At 49.3% G+C, this 24,065-nt stretch overlaps 1 protein-coding gene across 1 annotated transcript in view; it reads left to right on the top strand.

Annotated features, from left to right (window-relative positions):
• Positions 1-24,065, top strand: part of KIF15 (kinesin family member 15) — a 1,036,090-nt gene that overhangs the window by 272,850 nt on the left and 739,175 nt on the right. Inside the window, 1 exon segment of the mRNA XM_030209299.1 lies at positions 8,828-8,951. Within this exon segment, the coding sequence (XP_030065159.1) occupies positions 8,828-8,951 (124 nt within the window).

The following is a 24,065-nucleotide window of genomic DNA, read 5'->3' as shown; positions in this document are numbered from 1 at the left end:
CACACAGACTATGAACGAAGGTAGAGCTGTTACAACTTCCTTATGGACAGGAACAGAGGCAGGAAATACACAGGACCCAAAGTGAGGCTGACACACACAGGAGAGAAACAACGCAGGCAGTAGCCAGCATATGCAGCTGACCCTCGGACAAAGGGTGAGCCAGAGAGGGGATCAGGACCACAGTTTTTGACAACTAAGGCTGTAAGGGTTATTTTCATCACACAGGAGTCTGAAAAACGAGAGAGAGACAACAACAGCACTAGACAACACAAAGAGAGAGAGTCTTTCAGTCTTTGGTCTCATGGAGGAGGGCGACTCTCTGTGCTTGTGCTTCTTCGGTGGTGCCGAGAAAGCTAGAAATCTTGTGGTGGACTCATATGGGCCATTCACTGTAGTACAGGATGCTTCGCTGGGTGCGCTGTTGGCAGCTGGTGGAGACCAAAAGGTGATTCCCAGCTGTAGCGGCAAGGCGGCGTTGAAACGAGGGTGTGTCCACAAAGTCTAGATCTTTCAGGTCTCTGGCGTAGTCTACTGAGGGAATGACTCATCTTTACTGAACTCTTTGTTCATCGTGCTCAGTAACTCCTTATCTTTTATGGGAGAGGCAGGTTCTGGACACTGAGCTTCCCAGTGTTCTCACTAGGTCTGCTGGAGAGACTGTTTTGGTAGAGCGTTGGAACAATGCTCTGCTTTCTTCTGGGCAGGAGCTTCTTTGGTGGTTATGCGGTTGGTACATGGCTCGATCAAGGAAGAGCGCCCACTTTCTAGGAGATTGGTGTAAAGTATCTTGACATTTGACTTTCTTGTTCGCTTGAGGCAGGCATCGCCTACTGTTGTGCAACCCAAGTTGAGTGGGTGTGCAACGGGAGCACTGTTTGGGCTCTTGCATGATTCACGGGTGTCCGGGGTTCCGGTGCATCTCTGTCCGGCAACAGCGAGATCTCAGCATCTGGATTCAAGTGTGCAAACTGGTCGGTCCAAGTGTGCAAACTGGTCGGTTGTGGGCCTTGTAAGGGTGATTCCGGGCAGCTTGTAGTGTGGGAATCTCACACTTGTCATCTGGTGTCTGGTCACGTTCAGCTCATGTGGGTGACTGTGGTGTGGTCTCGCCATTCATAGCCTCTATCGCGTAACCGCTTACTGCTTGCCCTGCCATCTGCATGGCCCTTGCACAAGTTTTGATGCCTTCTGGGGAGTGGTCTTGGTGGATGTTGAACAGGTCATGGCGCTCTGATCTTGAGGGGCACCTGTTGCTCTGCTCATCTATGATGACGTACGTTTGGCTGCTCTGTCACGCCGTCCTTCATGGTGCACTTCGGTCAAGCACGTCTTGGTGCGGCCTCTCCCTTCGCGGTTTCCTTCACACCTTTGTGCATCTCAGAGTGGCTTGGAATGTTGGTGCCTTCTCCTCCTCCATCTCCCCGCCATGATTCGACTCGGGGTTAGAGTTCGGTTCGGCATCATCTGGGTGTACGGCATAGACGGTGTGGTCATTGCCGTGTTCTGTACCCTTGATAGGTACTTCGCCATCTTTGGCGGGATGATCTGAATTAAATTCTTCTACATGTGTGGCTGTTTCCTTTCTCAGCCCGTGCAGCATCGTGTACTTCTCTTGCTTAGGAGTAAGCTTCATACTCGCTATGGCATCCTCGGAATCGGATTTCCCCGTCCTGTAGCGCTCAGGGCGGTCATTAGACTGGGTAAGCTCTGCGCTTCCCAGATCTTTGCTGGTCAGATACTCTGCTGGCTCATCTCTTGCTGTGGCTTCAAGTCGAGCAGCTGACGTCACTGCCGGTTGGTTGGCTTGCGCCTTTCCGACGCTTATGCGGAGTGTGGCTGTCCAGCTCCCTCTGGTTTAGACCAAGGGAGTTCAGCTGATATCCTGCTTGAGAGCGACTGCTCCAGTCTCTTCTGCCCCCACCCTGTGTGAAGGCTCAGACTTTGCGATGAGCGTTCTTGTTCGTGTCTCTCTTGCCCCCAGTCTGTGTGAAGGCTCTGACTCTGCGATGAGCGTTCTAACTCGTTTCCCTTTTGCCTCCGTCCTGTGCGAGGGCTCAGAATCTGCGGCGAGCGTTCTTGCTCGTGTCTCTTTTGCCCCCAGTCTGCGTGAAGGCTCGGACTCTGCGATGAGCGTTCTTGCTCGTGTCTCTCTTGCCCCAGTCTGCGTGAAGGCTCGGACTCTGCGATGAGCGTTCTTGCTCGTGTCTCTCTTGCCCCCAGTCTGCATGAAGGCTCGGACTCTGCGATGAGCGTTCTTGCTCGTGTCTCTCTTGCCCCAGTCTGCGTGAAGGCTCGGACTCTGCGATGAGCGTTCTTGCTCGTGTCTCTCTTGCCCCAGTCTGCGTGAAGGCTCGGACTTTGCGATGAGCGTTCTTCCTCGTGCCTCTTTTGCCTCCAGTCTGTGTGAAGGCTCAGACTCTGTTGCTGAGATGGAGCGTCTCCGTTAGCGCGTCTTTCTGGAGTGAGTGCCAATGGTAGTGCATTCAAGTGTGTGCATGCGTGTGGATTGCAGACATACGGGCTTGCCTCTGTAGTGTGATCTGCCTTAGGTTTGTTCATTTCAGGTGCATTAAACTATGACAAAAGTAGATCAGGTTCCTCAGGATATGAGGATTCTTCTGACTTGAACTGCTTCAATGCGCTAGTAGGTGATGGGGTGTGTGCCGTCGCAGAAGTTTTGGCTCGTGGAGCGTAATCTTCAGAGGCGAAGTGGCTAAATCGGTTCTTTCCGTGGTTCTGACCCATGGCAGCTTCTAAGACCTTGGGTTTTGCCTCAAGTGCTGCTACCTCTCCCTTGTGTTGGAGTGCTTCTATCATAATGTCCAGCTCAGCAATTTTATATGCAGCCTCAGCCTTCCAGCATGCTTCTTCAACCTCTGCTTCGACACTTCTGCACGCATCGCCAACCTCCATCTCGGCCCTTCTGCAGGCTATCTCAGCCTCCAGCGCAACCTGTTTTAGCTTCAGGGCGGTTTCTTGTTCAATGTAAGGATGCTAAGCCTTGGCCACCTCTGCCATAACCTGCATCCAAAGGGCTGCCGACCTGGCTGTCGATTGGCTGGAGCAGTTTGTTGCTTGTGACTTGGATGATCTCGAGGGTTTGGATGTGTGTCTAGAAGAGTGGGAGTGCAGGGAACTGCTGTCTTGTGGGTCTACAGTTGTATTCGCTGTTTCCTTTACAACCTTTGCTACTTCCGCATTACGCTTTCGGTCTTTGGCTTCTTGGAACGCCTTTCTCAAAAGACTCTGATCTGTATTTGTCTCGTCTAAGAACTGGCAATACTCTTCTGCCTTTCGCTGGTAGCGTGCATAGCTGGTCTCTATTGTTGACCGACAGGCGTCCTTGTCTGCCCCTGCCTTTGAAGCGATACACGCATGTTTTCCTCCACCTCCCTCCAGCGCTTGATTAGTTTCTTGCTATACTTTTCATGCTTTGCTTGATAAATTTCCAAGAATTTCTGGGTTCTGGTGAGTTCTTATGCCCTTGAACCCTTTGTTGCCCTCTGGCTGTTCCTGCATGTCTGGTGCAGGGGACACTTCTTCTGATCTTGTCTGTGAGGCATTAGATTCTGCCATCCTGTACTGGTTTGCTTATCTGTCTTTATTAAGTGAGGGGTCAGCTCTTGGGTGCAGGTGGGGGTGTAGAGATTACTCATATGAAGCTGTGCTGAAACTGTTTCAGTGGCTTCTCTCTCTCTCTCTCAGCCCTGGGTTAAGTCTGCCTTTCAATGGTGCTGGAATCAACTGGATCAGGTTTCAGTGCAGAGGAGATGGGAGGGTGGAGCGATGCTCTGAATCAGGGTCCTCCCCCAATTAGTCTCTTAGCAACTGATTGCTTTAACCTGTTTGCCTGGAGATCTTTAGGGCTCAGAGTTCTGACTGAGGTGGGTGCAGATGGGAGGGGTACTTCAAAGCATTTGCAAGCAGATTATCACATAGAGGTGTGAGAATTCAACACACAGACTGGAGCTGGGAGAATTTGTCTTCTCTGATGTCCTGTTTCAAAGTTTCTGATCAATTCTGCCAGTCTCTTGAGCTAGTTTCATTTTTCTCATGCTTGCTAAAGGTTAAATGTTCATAAGTTCCCCAATACAAAATAGTTTCTCCTTCTGATTTCTCTCTGACTGTCTTTGATCCCTAATGACCCAGAGGGGAGGGGTTGCTCTTGAGCAGGAAAAGACAATAGAAAGGTACTTTCTGGAATGTGACACAGTGCTAGCACAGTCTTCTCAAAGCTTTTGGTTTTTAAACCTCTGCAAATCTTCTGCTTTTTCACAACTTAGCTTTTCTGATAAATGGGACAGTCCAACACTGCTTTCCTTTAGTTACAGTTTCCCCAAATGCAGATCAATTAACATCCAGACAATGCAAGCAGTCACTGATTTCCTTGCCTTGGTCTGATTAATCCACAAGTGTCCTTTAACACTTAACTCTCCACATGCAGTTCAGATGACTGTTTCAAAGGCATGTCCTGCTGACACTTCTTTCAATAGCTATTTACTTTGCTTACTGGTGAGCCAGATGGGAGGGGGTCCCTTCTGTGTAGGAGAGGGTATTTAAACTTAATCACTCTCAAGAATGCAGGCAACCAAGAAATGCTAGCAGGCAGACACTGGATTTAGTTTAAACCTCCACAATCTTCTGCTGCTTTCACAAGCTCCACTCATCTAGTAAATGCATTTTAACTTTAACAGACCCAACATTGCCTTTCTTAGTTCTTGTTTCCTCAAATGCGGATCGATTAACATCCAGTTCAAGCAGAGTTACTCTTTTCCTCGTTCCTTTTCTGCTCTGATTACCTCACACATGTAACCCCTTCTGCTGTCTTTCTTTAAACACAGTGCAGATGGCTGTTTCAAAGGCAATGTCCTGCTGAAGCTTCAATAGCTATATAATTTTACTATTAGTCTGTGTTTTTTTTACTGTCGCGGCCATTGAGGGCTTGTTACACCAATCACCTGAACTCTCTATTTTTATGAAGTCTCTTTTATTGAATAAATCACAGATAATTTACTCACAGATAGAAGTTCAGAGATGCTGCTTCAGGATACAGAGACTTCTTAATCTGAAGGCTGTGGGAGGTGGAGATCTGAGGAGAGGTAGTTGTATTGCGGGGGGGGGGGGGGGGGGGGGGACACATAGATGAACAGGTAGAAATAGTCCAAAGCTGGGTGACTGGAATGTGCAATATCTCATTTGGGAGGCGATATTTTCAGGGTGAAAAACCAGGTTCGTTACAGGGAGTTTTCAGCAGGACAGAGCTGTCTGGAGCAAGATGGTGTTTGCTCCATGTCCCTGGCTAGATGGTGTTGGAATGCCTCGTGGCTGAAAGGACAAAGAGGTGTTGAGGCTTCACACAGGCTCAGGGAGGAGCAGATAGAGACCAATGGGGACAGAGCCAGCCATCGAGTAGCAAGGGGTGGTCCTAGAGGACGACAAAAGGTCACACCTGGCTGACCTCCCAGGACAGAGATAGAATGACCAGGAAATAATAGCAGGAAGACAAGAGCCAAGCTTGGCAGAGAGAGAGAGAGAGAGAGAGAGAGAGAGAGAGAGAGAGAGGTCTGGGCAGCCTCACAACCAGTGGTAACAGTTCTTACGCAGCCAAGCAAGTGAGGTTGCACTGCCTGTGAACTACATTACCCAGAGTGCATTGCTCATGTATCTTTGCAGTGAGAAACTGCAACAATGATAGTCCTTAGAACTGAGAATAACAGTAAAAACATTACACACATTTTAGGATAACGTTATAAACTAGTACCAGGCTGTCGGAGGACAGAACAGGTACACCACTGGAATCTAACCTATACCTGCTTGTCCTCACTAAGATCCATTCCATCCCCACAAGTAATCTCCTCCATCCCATCCATACCTGTATCCAGAAGTAGTTAGTTCATTTAATTATGCAACTGAAATACATTAGAACACAAGTATACCTGCTACTGGGAAACTCTAGAACAAGATGGACATAGACACCGGATGGCAGGATAATGTTTCACCTTTATTTGCAAATGCAGAGCATGAGCACATGATACAAAATAAGGACCTACAAAACCCATGCAGACAAATACTGAAAGCAGAGATACCAGACTCTGCATATCGTGCAACACTAGTCCTTGTTATAAATAGCCCCCAGATAACCTGAGAACCTGTACAAAAAGAACTTACAAAAGCAAATTTTGTGAAACAAGTCTTAGTTAATTATTTCAAAATACACTCTTGCAAGAATGGGTGTTTCTGAAAGGAAGCAGGCACACCCTTCCTTAATTTTTACAGGTTATATATTCTTTCTTTCTGGATACATTTAGTGACTGCCCCTAAGTTTCTCATTGGATATTTATAAATTACCCCCTATTGCATCAGTGCTGGTTATCATATGACAATCCCTTCTGAAAAATTTCCATAGACAAGAGCCTCTATTCATTGTTAGTTCTTTTGCTCTATTTACATTTTCTTATCTTCAAACTTTTATGTGAGAACTCTGCATTAGTAGTTTCATACATGGTATGCTTCACCCCCCCCCCCCCACCCCGCCACCCCCCTTTCTTCTGTTCCCTTTTGTTAGAAATAGCTTCACAGTTTCATGGTCTCATGCCTAGCTACATTTTTATTTCAGCTCTAAGGCCTGTCCTTGAAACCCTTATACATCTCTCTCAGTGGTTTGGGCTTATTTCTCACCCCCTCTCTCTCCTCCTGTCTCAGCAGTTATCAATTTGCACATGTCTTTTTAAACTAACACAGTTCCTTTGTTTAGTAATTTAGAAAGCCACAATGTGGCCTGTCAGAAAGGGCCTACACAAATATAGTTATACCCTTACCCCTAAAGAGTTCCTTTCTACCAGGGCATAAGCTATATATTCTATCTTTGCAATTATGTTAAGTGAAAAAGCAATCTATTTACACATTTCTCACATCCTGTAAAGTGCAAATAAAGCATACAGATTTAAATTCTTAACATAAATATAATTCAATCGCTAAGCTGAAAATAAAATCATTTTTCCTACCTTTGTAGTCTGCTGGAATAATAAAATCAATCATCTTGTTCCCAATCTTTGGCTCTGCTTTCCTCTGTTATCTTAATTCTGTTTCCAGGGCCTCCTTTCCATTTGCAATTTCTTTTCTATCCTCCTGCCCTATGTCTCTTTGGTTTTGATCCTTCACATTCAGCTTTCTTCAATTTCTATGCCTCCTTCTCAAATCTATCTTGTTTTCCCTCTCTCTTCCCTTCCTTTCCCCTTTTCTCTTCCCTTTTACATATTTGCTGCCGGTCTCAACTCTTCCCTTCCACATGTGCTGCAGGTCTTCCCTTTTCCCTGCCCTTCCCTCTGCCTTGTCCCTCCCTCATGGCAAACTGAAGTCTTGTGAGAAGGAAGGACCCCAGGACTGGCCAGAAGAAGGCCTGTTCTAATTCCTGCCAGCAACCACAAAGTTTGAAGATTGCTGCGCAAAGGAGATCATAAGCATCGCGCGATTTGCCTGGATATAGAATAATCCACAAGAGAAACTCACCATGCACCACAAGAACCTCTATTTGAAATCGCTCCAGGAGGGGAGTGACCTCTTGGGGGGGGGGGGGGCGGAGGTGGAGGCCCTGGCAGGAAGTTGGGAAAGGGGGCGTGAAGTCCAAGGGTGAGCGTGGGAGGGCATAACAGGAGAGCCGGTGGGACTGTGTGGCTGTCCGGAGGCAGAGGGGGGGAGAGGAGGGCTGGCGGGACTGCGTGGCTGGGGGGAGCCAGAGGGGGGAAGAAGAGGGCTGGCGGGACTTGTGGCTGGGGGGAGGCAGGGGGGCTTACGTGTGGTTGTGGAGGAGGAGAGGCAAGGTGACAAGGACCATGTTTTCGGGTGGGGAGTCGCAGGACTGTGGGGCTTTTCTTGATCTCTTTGGGGGGGAGCTGAAGAGGGGACGGAAAAGGGCATAAGGCAAAGGATGGGGGCCTGGGGTAGTATAGGAAGGGCTCGGAGGAGCAGGACCAACCAGGGACCCCTGCCCCCCCCCCAAATCATCATCATCATCCTGGTGGGAGGCGGGGATAGTGCTGGGCAGACTTGTATGGTCTGTGCCAGAGCCGGTAGTTGGGAGGCGGGGCTGGTGGTTGGGAGACGGGGATAGTGCTGGGCAGACTTATACGGTCTGTGCCCTGAAGAGCATAGGTACAAATCAAAGTAGGGTATACACAAAAAGTAGCACACATGAGTTGTCTTGGGCAGACTGGATGGACCGTGCAGGTCTTTTTCTGCCATCATCTACTATGTTACTATGATATCTGGAAGGGATTCTTGGACTCCCCTTGGCAAACTTGAGGAGCAGCCGTGGCACACCATTTGAAAAACGCTGTATTAAACTGAGGAGACTGTGTTCTCGTGACGGGCGGGAAGTCACTTGTGTACAGTGGAGCGTTTCTTGCACTCCACAAAGCTGCTGTTAGAATTTGGTAAATTCCGGACTGGGCGAACGGGTCGGCATCACCCGCTTGTGAGAATATAAAGCCTTCTATCCTTGGAGAACACCTACTACAGGTAAGGACCTGTGCTTTGTCACATGGAAGAATGTTTAATTATTTTTTCCCCACAAAATTAGTGGAAATGGTCTGTCTTGGCATATTGAAATTCCCCCCCCCCCACCAAAAAAAAACAACTCTGTAAGAGCAGTTCCTGAACTCATAACTTCACCAGTTCTCCCGATTGCCCATTCTCCCTGGGCAGAGCTTTTGCCATTACTCATAAGCCTGGCCTGATTACTTCAGAGATTTCTATATCACAGCCTTTTAGAAAGTATACTATTGAGCTGAATCCTAATGTTTTCACCTTGATATTCTCTTTAAACCAGGCTGTGGTTAATGAAGACACACAGGGTAACGTGAGTCAGCTGCAAGCTGAGGTGAAGAGGTTGAAAGAACAACTTTCTCAGCTTATTTCAGGTCAGATGCTGCAAGATACTTCTGTTGCTAGAGGTAAGAGACATATTGTGTGCTTCCTTAAACTTATTTCTCCAGGGACAAACAGGATATGCAGCGCTCCCATGTGATGACGTCATCAAGTGGAGCTCAGGATGGTGAAATGTTAAAGCTTCAGAGCTTTCTAGAGCAGTGCAATAAGCATGTGCAGGATTTCTGTGCCAGCTAGCAGTGTCATGTGGGACAATCTTAATTTGTTTTTATGCGGAGCCAAATAATTCTGATATCTGTCGTTCTTTTTGAGCATTAGTGTGTTAAAAAAAATAAAACAAAAAACACTTGTTTTGTTTTGTTGCTTCAGTTTTGCAATTCCTCCTCTTAGTGATCCCTTGTTAGGGGTTTCAAATATTTAATCTTAATTTTTTGTGTGGCTGCAGCCTACACCAGCACCAGTGTAGAGCGCCAATGGATAAAAATTAACATTGAGATGTTTGATCTTGCATCTGCAATTTTTGTTACAATGTCTCAGAAGCAGAAGACTTCCAGCAGCTTCGAGAAGTATAAGCAGTGCAGTAGCGCAGTGTGGACATGGGTGTTCATGATTGGGATTTGTGCCATCGTTTTGTGTGTCAAAAGATGATACCCAGGGTGATCTTGGCAGTTAAGAACAGAAGGAAAAGCTATTGTATCAGCATATATAGCATTGATAACCTTCCATATCAAACATCGTTAGAAGTCATTAAGATTAGACCATCATTAAAGTCTGTATTAAATTGATTCTGCTGCTTTGATACCAGCACTGAGGAATTGGAATCCTGAGCAAAGTGAGAAGGCATCAGTTCTTTCCGGTGCATAATACCAGCAGCAAGCAGATCAGGGCAGTTGCCATTTCATCTTCTGAATGTCTCTGCAGAGAGGACTGCTGATTCTTGAGCAGATCTGGGTGATAGCCTTCGGGATCTAAGTGATATGAGTCTAGCCAGTGGCGTAGCAAGGGTGGGGCGGAGGGGGCGGTCCGCCCCGGGTGTCAGCGGGTGGGGGCGCTCCCACCCTACCTTTAAATAAAAATCAGTGACGCAGTGGCAGGCAGGCAGCACCTCCGTCTGCCCTGCTTGTAAACGAAGTAGATCATCTCGTCGAGCCTTCCCTCACTCTGTCTCGCCCTCCTCTAACTTCCTATTTCTGCGAGGGCGGGACAGAGTGAGGGAAGGATCGAGATGATCTATTTCGTTTACAAGCAGGGTAGACGGAGGTCCTGCCTGCCACCGCTTCACTGATTTTTATTTAAAGGTAGGGTGGGAGCAGCGGGAGCGGAGCCCAGATGGGGGGTGGGGGTGCCTACCTGCAATTAAATGTAAAAGTTAAAACCCTGAGCTGAGGAATGGGTGTACTTCCCCCCTCCCCCCCCCCCCCCACATCTTTGCAGCTCTGTTTCCTGGACAACAATAAAACAGTCATTCAAGATTTACAACTTAGGCAAGTGAATAGAACTTCTCACTTTCACATGCAGTCACAAAAGCTTTTAAACTTTTGTTTCTGATAAATGCAAGCTGTATTTCACTTATTGAAGCTTTGCATTTTTAAAAATCTCTCTGCTTTATTGTGAATAAATGCTGTTTCTACAACAATTCTAGGTTGCAACTCCTGCAGAGTCTCATAATCTTCAGCAGTTTGATAACAACGCCAAATATTCCGATTCTTGCTAGCTGTTTTTAGTGTAACAAACTTCTTCAATCACCAGTTCACACAGCTTAGAGTACCTGAATCTATGCTGCTAAGAAATCACTAGCATTCTGTTTCCACATTCATTTCAAATGTTCAGGTATGCAGCAGTTAGGCTTGTAAAGTAAATTGCTGATCTTGCCACATAGCGTCAGAGGAAGAATCAAGCAGTCAGTTGTTTAAACCAGCTGTTAGCACAAGGGTGTATCTGTGTTTGTGAAAAAGACATGGCTTTCAGTTGGAATTGACTGTGCAGGATCAACATCTGTACTGTTTGGTTTCGTTTTACAATAAGTGAATTGATGTTCTAGTGCTCACTGTAGTGTTTAAGATTCTTTCCTTTTCCTTGTGTGATTCGTAGAAATGACTGCTTATGGTATGGTAGAATTGCTCTAGAGGTCCTGAGTGTTTGTATTCTCCGAGGACAAGCAGGCTGCTTGTCCTCACGACTGGGTTGACGACCACGGCAGCCCCCACCAACGGGAACAAAAACTTCGCGGGCGGGTCCCGCACGCAGGGCACGCCCACTGCGCATGCGCGGCCGTCTTCCTGCCCGTGCGCGACTGTTCCCGCTCAGTTTTTTTTTATTCCGCGCTGAGGAGAGACGTGTTACCGTCTCATGGTCAGCCCTGGAAACCGGATCGCGGCCTAGCCGCAATTTTCTTTTTCGTGCGCGTTCGCGCTTCTTTTATTTTCTTTTCTTATCTCAAAAAAAAAAAAAAAAAAAAAAGTTTGTTTGTCCGCGGGGGCGCTCTGTTGCGGCCTTGTGACCGCTCGGTCGTTTCTTTTTCGGGTGTGCTTTTCACCGCCACCATCGACGACTTTGACTTCACCGACGCGATTTTTCCGTCGATGTCCTCAAAGGTCCCGAGTGGATTCAAGAAGTGTGGTCGGTGCGGCCGGCACATCTCGCAAACCGATACTCATGCTTGGTGCCTCCAGTGCCTTGGCCCGGAGCATAATACCAAGACGTGCACCTTGTGTCTCGGATTGCGAAAGCGGACACAGGTGGCGAGGAAAGTTCGTCGGGACCAACTTTTGGGAACTTGCGCCGGCCCTTCGACGTCAACGGCATCGGTGTCGACGGCCGGGTCTTCGGTACCGGTACCGATGTCGACGAAATCGACACCGACGATGGCATCGACCCCAGGAGCACAGGTACCGTTGGCCCGCTGGACATCCAGCGACGGCCGCGCGGGCAGTCGGCCCCAGCCACTCCCTCTACCCAGGGCCATCAGGACCGAACCCTGTCAGACCCGATCCCTCGAGGCCGGGGGGGGGGAGGTTCTACCTCCTCTTCATCTCTGCCACCGAGCGTCGATGATGGGCACCGAAAGAAACCAAAGAAGCATCGGCATCGGTCGCCCACGGCTCACGGGACTGCTAGTTCCGGCGCCTCCAGAGATGAATCGACACCGAGGAAACGGCAGTGCTGAGAGGAGCGTTCCCCCTCAGTCGAAGAGGTGTCGCTGCGTCAGTCCATGGGTGCTTCGGTACCGTCTCCTGGACTCGAGCAGCTTCCGGCACCGGCACCCACACTGGCCCCCCTGCCTTTCCCGACAGCGGGCCTGGACGAGTGCCTCCGAGCCATCCTTCCAGGGATTCTGGAAGGGCTGATGCGCCAGGCCTTGCTGGCCCCGGGGGTGCTTGCGCCCCCGGCGCTGTTGATGGAGGCGCCAGCGTGCTCCAGCCCGATGCCGAGGCCTCCGACACCGACGCCGCTTGCGGTACCGCCACGCAGGTGGAATCGACGTCGATGGAGGGAGCTTCATTCCTGCCGGCACGGGAGTCCACCGCTCGACGCCACCATCGAGGACGTGGTTCCTCACAGTCGAGACGGGCCCGGTTCAGGTCTGAGTTGAAAGAGCTCATGTCTGACACCGTGGAAGAGGCCTCGTGGGGGGAGGAGGAGGACCCCAGATATTTCTCCTCAGAGGAGTCTTGAGGGCCTTCCCTCCGACCCCACTCCTTCACCGGAGAGGAAGCTCTCGCCCCCTGAGAGCCTCTACTTTGCCTCCTTTGTCAGGGATATGTCTATATGCATTCCTTTCCCCGTGGTCTCTGTGGATGAGCCGAGGGCTGAGATGCTCGAGGTCCCCGACTACCCATCACCACCTAGAGAGTCTTCCACGGTACCGTTGCACAATGTCCTCAGAGACACTGCTTCGGAACTGGCAGAAGCCATTATCTAACCCCACCATTCCCAAGAAAGCGGAGTCCCATTACAGAATCCACTCTGACCGAGAGTTAATGCGGCCCCAATTGCCTCATGACTCGGCGGTCGTGGACTCTGCTCTCAAGAGGGCACGGAGTTCGAGGGATACCGCCTCGGCGCCCCCGGGGCGGGAGTCTAGCACTCTGGACTCGTTTGGGAGGAAGGCCTACCAATCTTCCATGCTCGTGACCCGCATCCAGTCGTACCAGCTCTACACGAGCATTCACATGCGGAACAATGTGAAGCAACTGGCGGACCTGTCGATAAGCTCCCTCCGGAGCAGTCCAGGCCTTTTCAGGAGGTGGTCAGGCAGCTGAAGGCGTGTAGAAAATTCCTGTCCAGGGGTATCTATGACACCTGTGATGTGGCATCTCGAGCTGCGGCCCAAGGTATAGTGATGCGCAGACTCTCCCGGCTGCGTGCCTCTGACCTGGACAACCGCACCCAGCAACGCCTGGCGGATGTCCCTTGCCGGGGGGATAACATTTTCGGCGAGAAGGTCGAGCAGTTGGTGGACCAACTACACCAGCGGGAAACCGCCCTCGACAAGCTCTCCCACCGGGCGCCTTCAGCATCCACCTCAGCAGGTGGACGTTTCCCGGGCCAGGCAGGCTGCGCCCTACGCCTACAGCAAGCGTAGGTACATCCAGCCGGGCCGAAGGCCGCCTCAGGCACAGGGACAGTCCCAGCGCGCTCGTTCCCGTCAACAGCGTGCGCCTAAGCAGCCCCCTGCACCTCCACAGCAAAAGCCGGGGACGGTCGGGGGAGGTTGAAAGCTTTTCACCAAAGGTAGCCTCTTATAACCTCCGACCAGTGGGTTCTCCAAATAGTGCGGTGCGGATACGCCCTGAATTTGGCCTCCACTCCACCAAATTGCCCACCGGGAGCTCAATCCTTCAGCTCCCATCACAAGCAGGTACGTGCAGAGGAACTCTCCGCCCTTCTCAGCGCCAATGCGGTCGAGCCCGTACCACCCGGGCAGGAAGGGCAGGGATTCTATTCCAGGTACTTCCTTGTGGAAAAGAAAACGGGGGATGCGCCCCATCCTAGACCTGAGAGGCCTGAACAAATACCTGGTCAAAGAGAAGTTCAGGATGCTTTCCTTGGGCACCCTTCTCCCCATGATTCAGAAAGACGATTGGCTATGCTCCCTGGATTTAAAGGACGCTTATACCCACATCCCGATACTGCCAGCTCACAGACAGTATCTCAGATTCCGCCTGGGGACACGGCACTTTCAGTATTGTGTGCTGCCCTTTGGGCTCGCCTCTGCCCCACGGGTGTTCACGAAGTGCCTCGTGGTGGTCGCGGCGTATCTACGCAAGCTGGGAGTGCACGTGTTCCCATATCTCGACAATTGGCTGGTCAAGAGCACCTCGGAGGCAGGGGCTCTCCAGTCCATGCAGTGCACAATTCACCTCCTGGAGCTGCTGGGGTTTATGATAAATTACCCAAAGTCCCATCTCCAGCCAGTCCAATCTCTGGAATTCATAGGAACTCTGCTGAATTCACAGACGGCTCAGGCCTTTCTTCCCGAAGCGAGGGCCCACAACCTCCTATCCCTCGCTTCCCAGACCAGAGCGTCTCAGCAGGTCACAGCTCGGCAGATGTTGAGACTCCTAGGTCATATGGCCTCTACAGTTCATGTGACTCCCATGGCTCGTCTTCACATGAGATCTGCTCAATGGACCCTAGCTTCCCAGTGGTTTCAGGCCACCAGGAATCTAGAAGATGTCATCCGACTGTCCCTCAGTTGCCGCACTTCACTGCACTGGTGGATCATTCAGACCAATTTGACCCTGGGACGTCCATTCCAAATTCCGCAGCCCACGAATGTGCTGACGACGGATGCATCTCGCCTGGGGTGGGGAGCTCATGTCGATGGGCTTCACACCCAGGGACTGTGGTCCCTCCAACAACAGGATCTTCAGATCAACCTCCTGGAGTTCCGAGCGGTCTGGAACGCACTGAAGGCCTTCAGAGATCGGCTGTCCTATCAAATTATCCAAATTCGGACAGACAATCAGGTTGCAATGTATTACATCAACAAGCAGGGGGGCACTGGATCTCGCCCCCTGTGTCAGGAAGCCGTCGGGCTGTGGCGTTGGGCCTGCCAGTTCGGCATGCTGCTTCAAGCCACATACCTGGCAGGTGTAAACAACAGTCTGGTCGACAGACTGAGCAGAGTCATGCAACCGCACGAGTGGTCGCTCCATTCCAGAGTGGTACGCAAGATCTTCCGAGAGTGGGGCACTCCCTTGGTGGACCTTTTCGCCTCTCAGACCAACCACAAGCTGCCTCTGTTCTGTTCCAGACTACAGGCACATGGCAGACTAGCGTCGGATGCCTTTCTCCTCCATTGGGGGACCGGCCTCCTGTATGCTTATCCTCCCATACCTTTGGTGGGGAAGACCTTACTGAAGCTCAAGCAAGACCATGGCACCATGATTCTGATAGCGCCTTTTTGGCCCCGTCAGATCTGGTTCCCTCTACTTCTGGAGTTGTCCTCCGAAGAACCGTGGAGATTGGAGTGTTTTCCGACTCTCATTTCGCAGAACGACGGAGCGCTTCTGCACCCCAACCTTCAGTCTCTGGCTCTCACGGCCTGGATGTTGAGGGCGTAGACTTCGCTTCGTTGGGTCTGTCTGAGGGTGTCTCCCACGTCTTGCTTGCCTCTAGAAAGGATTCCACTAAAAGAGTTACTTTTTCAAGTGGAGGAGGTTTGTCGTTTGGTGTGAGAGCAAGGCCCTAGAACCTTGCTCTTGTCCTGCACACAACCTGCTTGAATACCTTCTGCACTTATCAGAGTCTGGCCTCAAGACCAACTCAGTAAGGAATCACCTTAGTGCGATTAGTGCTTACCATCTTCGTGTAGAGGGTAAAGCCATCTCTGGAGAGCCTTTAGTCGTTCGATTCATGAGAGGCTTGCTTTTGTCAAGGCCCCCTGTCAAGCCTCCTGCAGTGTCATGGGATCTCAACGTCGTCCTCACCCAGCTGATGAAACCTACTTTTGAGCCACTGAATTCCTGCCATCTGAAGTACTTGACCTGGAAGGTCATTTTCTTGGTGGCAGTTACTTCAGCTCGTAGAGTCAGTGAGCTGCAAGCCCTGGTAGCTCATGCTCCTTATATCAAATTTCATCATAACAGAGTAGTACTCCGCACTCACCCTAAGTTCCTGCCAAAGGTGGTGTCGGAGTTCCATCTTAACCAGTCGATTGTCTTGCCAACATTCTTTCCCAGACCGCATACCCGCCCTGCTGAGCGTCAGTTGCACACATTGGACTGCAAGCGAGCGTTGGCCTTCTATTTGGAGCAGACACAGCCCCACAGACAGTCCGCCCAATTGTTTGTTTCTTTCGACCCCAATAGGAAAGGGGTCGCTGTCGGGAAACGCAGCATCTCCAATTGGCTAGCAGATTGCACTTCCTTCACTTACGCCCAGGCTGGGCTGGCTCTTGAGGGTCATGTCACGGCTCATAGTGTTAGAGCCATGGCAGCGTCGGTGGCCCACTTGAAGTCAGCCACTATTGAAGAGATTTGCAAAGCTGCGACGTGGTCATCGGTCCACACATTCACATCACATTACTGCCTCCAGCAGGATACCCGACGCGACAGTCGGTTCGGGCAGTCGGTGCTGCAGAATCTGTTTGGGGTTTGAATCCAACTCCACCCTCCAGGACCCGAATTTATTCTGGTCAGGCTGCACTCTGTTAGTTGTTCTTCGTAGGTCAATTTCTGTTATGCCCTCGCCGTTGCGAGGTTCAATTGACCTGGGTTCTTGTTTTGAGTGAGCCTGAGAGCTAGGGATACCCCAGTCGTGAGAACAAGCAGCGTGCTTGTCCTCGGAGAAAGCGAATGATACATACCTGTAGCAGGTGTTCTCCGAGGACAGCAGGCTGATTGTTCTCACCTACCCTCCCTCCTCCCCTTTGGAGTTGTGTTTTACTCATTCCTTGCTTGTCATTCAACTGAGTGGGAACGGTCGCGCACGGGCGGGAAGACGGCCGCGCATGCGCGGTGGGCGTGCCCTGCGTGCGGGACCGCGCGCGAAGTTTTTGTTCCTGTTGGTGGGGGCTGCCATGGACGTCAGCCCAGTCGTGAGAACAATCAGCCTGCTGTCCTCGGAGAGCACCTGCTACAGGTATGTATCATTCGCTTTCTCGGCATGCCTAGTACTAGATTTTGGAGGGGGGGTGTTAAAAAAACAATGACCGGCCCCGGGTGTCATCTACCCTAGGTAAGCCACTGAGTCTAGCCATGATAAAACCTAAACTGACTCAGGAAAGATACCACTCCTCTGCCTGCAGCCAGTGTCAATGCTGGTCCAGGATAAGCTGAACTACCATCAGGCAAAGTATGTTGCATCAGGGCTGGCTTCATGTAACAAGCCCTCCAAGAGTTTTGGCCAATCTCAGGTTCATAGGGTGCTGAACAGTCATCAGCTAACATCTCAAAAATAAGTGGAAAAGCAAAGACATCACACATATCACCTTCTCCAAAATACAAGTACTCAAATGCTCATGGTCATAAAAAAATTCTTTAAGGAGCATGAAAGCAGAGGCTATCATTCCTATATGTGTACAATATACACTAGGATCCTCTTCTGTATATATCATTGGTCCATTTCTAATTTATTTTAATGTCTTCTTCATAGACGAAACTTTCAAAAAAATCATTGTGCTTTCGAAGTGCAAACAAAACCCTAAATTTGACGTGATGCGAGGGAGCTGAGCGGACATCCGATAACCCGGCTCCGCTCCCGATTACCTTTATCTTTGAAATTAATCAGCTAAACTCCGTCTCAATACCTACAAGTTAGGTGGGAGAACGGTGGACGATCAGCGCCCTGTATACAAGGCTGTGAGGAGGAGAACACGGCAGAGAGAGCGGGGAATGCCCGCGAAGTCTCAGAGGCCTAAGAAGTCCCGCGTGCCCGACGTGAAAGCTAACATGGCGGCGGTTAAAGAAGTCGCGGGGGAAGCGAGTCAGCCCACAGAAGTATTTCAGGAACTTATGCACTAGGTGACGGCTATATTAGAGGATAAGCTGTCCAAGTTCCAGTCCTCAGTGGAGCAAATTCGGGAGGCAGTAGAAAGACAAAGCGCCAGACTTCAGCAGACGGAAGAGAGGATTTCCAGGCAAGAGGACAGAGCGGAGGCAGCAGACGCCCGATTAGACGGGCTGGAGCAAAAGTGTGAGCGCCTGGAGCAGCAGATTGACGACCTGGAGAATCGGAGTCAAAGAAATAACGTCCGAATGGTGGGGCTTCCTGAGTCGGTGCAGGATAAAGACTTGTGGAGGATTATGGAGGAATGGCTACCAGAACAGCTGGGATTACAGTGTCCCGTGAAGCCCTTGCAGATTGAAAGAGTTCACCGGATTGGGGCACGTAGAGAGGGGGAGAGCCGCCCCAGGACAGTTATAGCAAAACTTTTTTAAATTATGCCGATAAAGAGAAAATATTGATGGCATACAGGAAGAAAGCAGCGCTGGAATATAATGGAAGTAAAATCTTGCTGTTTCAAGACTACTCTGCTGTGGTTTCAGAACAGAGGAGGAAAATGGGACAGCACTGCAAGCGACTGTTTGAGAAAGGGGTGAAATTTGCTCTACTTTTCCCGGCTAAAGTGCGGATCATGGCTGACAATAAGGTACTGTTTTTTACTGACCCCAAAGAGCTTGCAGCATATGTGGAACGCATATAAGGGATTTGAAGCAGATTTTTGCAAAATAGGCCAGTTAGGATACCTTGTGACAATGCGATCTGTTGGATTATAAGGACAGTGCGTGGGAAAAGAAGCTTGCGACTAGCCCAGAATAGTAGAGAGATATTCATGAGAAACTGTGGGAATTAAGGACCACCCAAACTGTGACATTAGGATTGTGAGTGCCCGAATCGTTGGATTAACCAGACCAGTGGGAATAAACGACCAGTGGTTGGTGACTACGTTGTTGTTCCTATAGTTGGGGAAACTGACCAGGTCATGGGAGAACCAGTGAGGTGATAGTCCACGGAAGATGAAAGAAAGAGACCAATACCAGGTTGAAGAAGCACTGGTAGTGACCAACAGACCTGGCAGAAGAGGACAATTTGAATATAGCGGTTCCAGAGTGAGAGAGCCAGATGTTGCTGGAAGAGAAGTTTTTCCTGTGGGACTTTGTATAAAGTTGAAGTGGGTTTGAAGGTTATCTTTGGGGCATATTTGTTGGTGGGTGTCAGCAAAATGTTGGCACTCCTTACTGTTCCTGTTTTTTGTGGTTTAAGATGTTGCAGGGGAAGGGGAGACTAGGGCTGAAGGGAAGGGGCGATAGGTATAAAGAATGGGAGAGCGCGATCTATTAGGGGAAGTGGGGGTTGTGAGTGCGGGGGGGTTAGTGGTAGGGGGAAGGGATGTATTGGTTAAGGATTGTATGGATGGGAGTGTGTGTGCTGGGAAGTTGGAGTGCAATGGTTGGCGAGGGAAGGGGGGGAGTAAAGGGGAGGATAGCGACAGGGTTGGGAGAGAGGGGAATGTTCTGGCTATTAATTCCACACGTAACAGTATATTAGGGGACTGGAAGGCCATGACTGACAGGGGTGGAGGCTCCATAACTTTACAAATAGGTGTTAAACAACAAGTCTGGACTGGAGGCCTAGCTGGGGGGCCTCCGGACAGAGATATACAGAGTATTGGTGAGTTTAGACATTATCAACTGGTGGGCTGAATGGCTAATTTAAAAGTCGTGTCATTAAATGTGGGTGGGGTGCACTCGCCAATAAAGAGGGCAAAAGTACTGCAGGTACTGAAGAGGCAAAAGGCCGATGTGGCACTGATACAGGAAACACACTTAAGTAAAGTGGAGCATCTCAAGATGAAGAGAGATTGGGTGGGAGACATTTTTTTTGCAGCATACAATGGTAGGCAAAGAGGAGTAGCCATACTAATACGGAAAACAATTGCATTTAGTATGCATAAGCTGTATCAAGACCCAGAAGGGCGCTTTGTAATAGTGACAGGATCCTTGCAAGTTATCCAAGTGGGACTGTGTAGTGTTTACGCACCAAATGTCTATTCTCATAAGTTCTTCACCACTTTGATAGCTAAATTGGTAGCCTCTGATGAATATCACCTTATTGTAGGAGGGGACTTTAACGTCACAAGTGACCCCTCTATAGACTGTAAACCTCCAAAGAAGGCGGGGCGGGGGCATGAAGAAAGAGGGGTGAATTTACTTAAGAATGAGCTGGGGATGGTGGATATTTGGCGCCTCCAACACTTAGAAGAGCATGATTATACTTTTTTTTCACACCCGCATGGAGTCCACTCGCGTCTTGACTACCTGCTTATGTCCCACTCAGTCAGCTCAATAGTAGATCAGACTGGAATTAGAGATCCCGATGTTTCTGACCACGCCCCAGTGTGGGCTGCAGTGCGGTGGGGGGAGAGGAAGAGACCAGCAAGATGGCGAATTTAAAACTTACCTGAGGCAGAGCTGGATGGATTACGTCGCTGAGAATGATGCCCAGTCGGCAAACCCGAGATTTTACTGGGAGGCTGCGAAGGCTGTACTCCGAGGCAAAATTATTTCTTATGTTGCCTCGCAGAATAAGCGGCGGAGCTCTCAAATTACAGAAGTGGCCGGGAGGTTGCGGGACGCCCGCAGAGCTCTTATTGTCTCTCTCACAGAACATAATAGACAGACATATGCAGAGTGTAGGAAGGCAATGCAAGATATATTGGATGCAGGAGCGCTATATAATATTAAGCTATACAAGTATAAGCTGCACCAATGGGGGAATAAAACAGGCAAGCTCCTAGCGGCTTTGGTGAGGCAGAGATCAGGGAAACCATATTTAGGTAAGATTCTAGGAATGGGGGGAAAGGTAATGACAGACCAAATGGCAGCAGAAAGGGAATTTGTGCGCTATTACACAGCACTTTATAAAGCGGGCCCTTTTTCAGAGGAAAAGTGTACAGAGTTCCTTAGGAATGTGAACCTGCCCTCACTAACTGAAAGTCAGAAAGGGATACTGGACGCACCACTACAAGGGAAAGAGATGCAACACGTAATTAAGCGCTTGCAGCTGGCCAAGGCCCCAGGGCCAGATGGCCTAGGTACAGAATTTTATAAGATTCTGCAGGATCTACTTATCGAACCCCTTATTCAAATGTGTAACGAGGTGAAGGAAACGGGCGACATGGGACCTGTACTGAACCATGCCCATATCACCGTTATCCCTAAGCCAGGGAAAAATAGGGAGCAGGTTGGGTCTTATTGACCCATTTCGCTACTTAACCAAGATCTCAAGTTGCTGGCGGCGGCGGCGCTGGCGGATCGACTGAGTCAAGTGGTTCCCTGTCTAGTTCACCCCGACCAGGTGGGTTTCGTTAAGGGAAGATACGCGTCGGCCAATATCTTGAAAGTATGTCGAGTGTTACTTGAAGGTAGGGGGAGAGCAGGAGACGCTATATTGGCCAGCCTGGATGCTGAGAAAGCATTCGACAAAGTAGTGTGGGAGTATTTATTTTGGGTTTTGAGGCGCTTTGGTATTCAGGGAGAGTTCTTACAATGGATCAGAGCTTTATATAGCAATCCAACCGCGCAAATTATCATAAATGACTCCCTTATGGATGCTTTCCCCTTACAGGGTGGTACCCGTCAGGGGTGCCCGTTGTCGCCGTTACTTTTTATCCTGACACTGGAACCCCTGGCGGCTAGAATACGGCAAGAGCCTAGATTAACAGGGTTACGAGTAGGGGGTGCAGAACATAGAATAAATTTGTTTGCCGACGACATGCTTTTGATGTTGGATAAGGCGTCTCAGACGCTACCTCTGGTGATGGATATTATTAAGGAATATGGGGAATTTTCAGGGCTTAGTATTAATTTTGGGAAATCAGAAGCGTTGCCCATCAGCGATCCCTGTACACGTGGCGTCCCCTCTGATGTGGGCCCAAAAGGGCATTAAATATTTAGGAATGTTCTTAAGCACGGATCAGAGATGGATATATAAGAAGAATGTGACGGATCGAGTGGAGGAAGTAAAACTACTCTGCGGCAAGTGGAAAGATTTGCCTATAAGTTTTATGGGCCGGATTGCTTTGGTTAAGATGGTAATGCTGCCTAAATTAATATACCCCTTACAAATGCTTCCTCTATGGGTACGGAGGAAGGAGGATAGCCTTTATAGGAGTGTGATAAGTACCTTTATTTGGCGGGCGAAACGTCCACGGATCTCCTTTGTGAAACTTACTCATACTCGCAAACAGGGAGGCCTAAAGTTACCAGATTTAAGGACATATAATGTGGCAGCGCTACTGTAGTAGATTCATGAACTGCAGTCGGGAGAGGGTTTCTATGCCACTATTGATTTCTGGGAGAGTTGATGTGGTCAGAATGATCCGTTCACAGTATTAGAGTCGTGGGCAGTGAAATGAGCCAAAAAGATAGTGAACAACCCATACGTGGCAGCGCTGCAGCTGGCCTGGAGATGGTGGAGAGGGCATGGCGGTACAGTGCAAGGAGCTAGCCCATTCCTGCCACTAACGGGCAACATGGCCTTCCCGGCGGGTCAAGGAGTATCAGTATTTAGTGAATGGCGCGAAAAGGGCTGTAGAGTCATAGGGCAATTTAGAAAATCGGGACAGGAGGCTTTCCAAACGTTTGCCGAAGTTAGGGATGAATTACAGCTACCTGGCTCGCAATTTTTTGCGTACCTTCAAATTAGAGATTATGTGCTGAGTGTGGAACGCAGGAGACAAAAACGTTTTTGCAAATTCCGCCAAAACTCAATAGACTGTCGCAATGGTGCCAATTAATCCGGGAATCCCAGGATGCGCAACATATCCCGCAGTTAGCAGGGATTTGGAGTAGGGACACAGGCGAGGAGATATCCGTGAAACAACTGAGCGCAGTCTTTGGGGGATTAGGCAAGATTACCCCAAATGCAGCTCTACAGGACATACAATATAGGATCTTATATAGGGTACACATCACTAAAGAGAGAGGCAAGATCATGGGGATGTGGGAGGATGATGCTTGCAATAAATGTGGGAAGAGTGTGGGAGCCTTTCTGCACTCATTTATGGAGTGTCCGAGCCTGCATAAGCTATGGGTTGGTGCGCTGGAAGTAATTGAAAAGACGTTGCAGCGCGAAATGGAGTGGAAGTATTCAGCTATTTTGATGGGCTGTGGGGAATCTCTTAGACAGCAAGGACTGGGTGCAACACAATGTAAGTTTGTTCTGTTGGCTGCATTATTAGTGAAGAAACGCATTTTACAAGCTTGGGTTGATACTTCGCCCCCATCTTTGGATCGGTGGAAGGCTTATATGAAGGAAATGGCCCAATGGGTGCATATGACATTAAAATTCACAACAGTGCTCAGCAATCGCCAGTATAAAGATATATGGGGGAGAGTGCGGGACCTGCTCTTGGCACCGGACCCTGGTTTGCAAAGTAATGGATAGCCAGATAGGGGAGGAGGAGGGAGGGTAAGCGGGGTAGGGGGGTAGAGGGAGGGGGGCATTTCATTTATAAGGGAAGGGGTTAATCAGGGGGGGGGGAAACACATGAGGACCAAAGCATACAAGTTTGTGGGTGTATAATCTGCAATGTTTTTGTTGTAATATACAGAGTGATGTTGAGCTGTAGGTGGCAGCAGATGTTTGTATAGGTCTTCATGTTGCAATAAAGAAATTTTCAAAAAAAACAAACAAACCCTAAATTTGAGCAAAGGAAGTGGTAACGCACTCATGTTTCAAGTGCTGGCTCTGTTTCAGGGTTCAGCTTCACCAAACTTAATTGTGAATATGTCGTTCATTTAAATCAAATAACTTTCTTTGCTCAACTTTAAGAAGGGTTCTTTTTAAAGTTTTGGCTGTGAAGAACATATTAATTAGAAATGGACTGATGATATACAGAAGGGGGGGATCCCTAGGGTACATGGTGCATATACAGGAATATGATAGCCTCTGCTTTGATGGACCTTAAAGAATTTTTTTTGATGTGCATTTAATTAAAGTACTTGTATATTGGAGAAGGTGTTATGAACAAAAAGTCATGGCATGGACATTCTCTAGAAATTGGCATATCCGTGGAACTGAGGTGACCCTGCATGTTAGCACAAATGCAGGAAGTCCCACATATTCACAGTGCAGTTTTCTAGAACTTATTTTTTTCCACCCAGCCTACATTGGATAACATCATCCACTTAATACTGTGTTGTTGTTGTTGGAATACCTGGTACAGG

The sequence above is a fragment of the Microcaecilia unicolor genome, chromosome 1 (assembly GCF_901765095.1).
Source record: "Microcaecilia unicolor chromosome 1, aMicUni1.1, whole genome shotgun sequence".
NCBI classification, from domain to species: Eukaryota; Metazoa; Chordata; class Amphibia; order Gymnophiona; family Siphonopidae; genus Microcaecilia; species Microcaecilia unicolor.
This window is presented reverse-complemented; position numbering and strand designations above follow the sequence as displayed.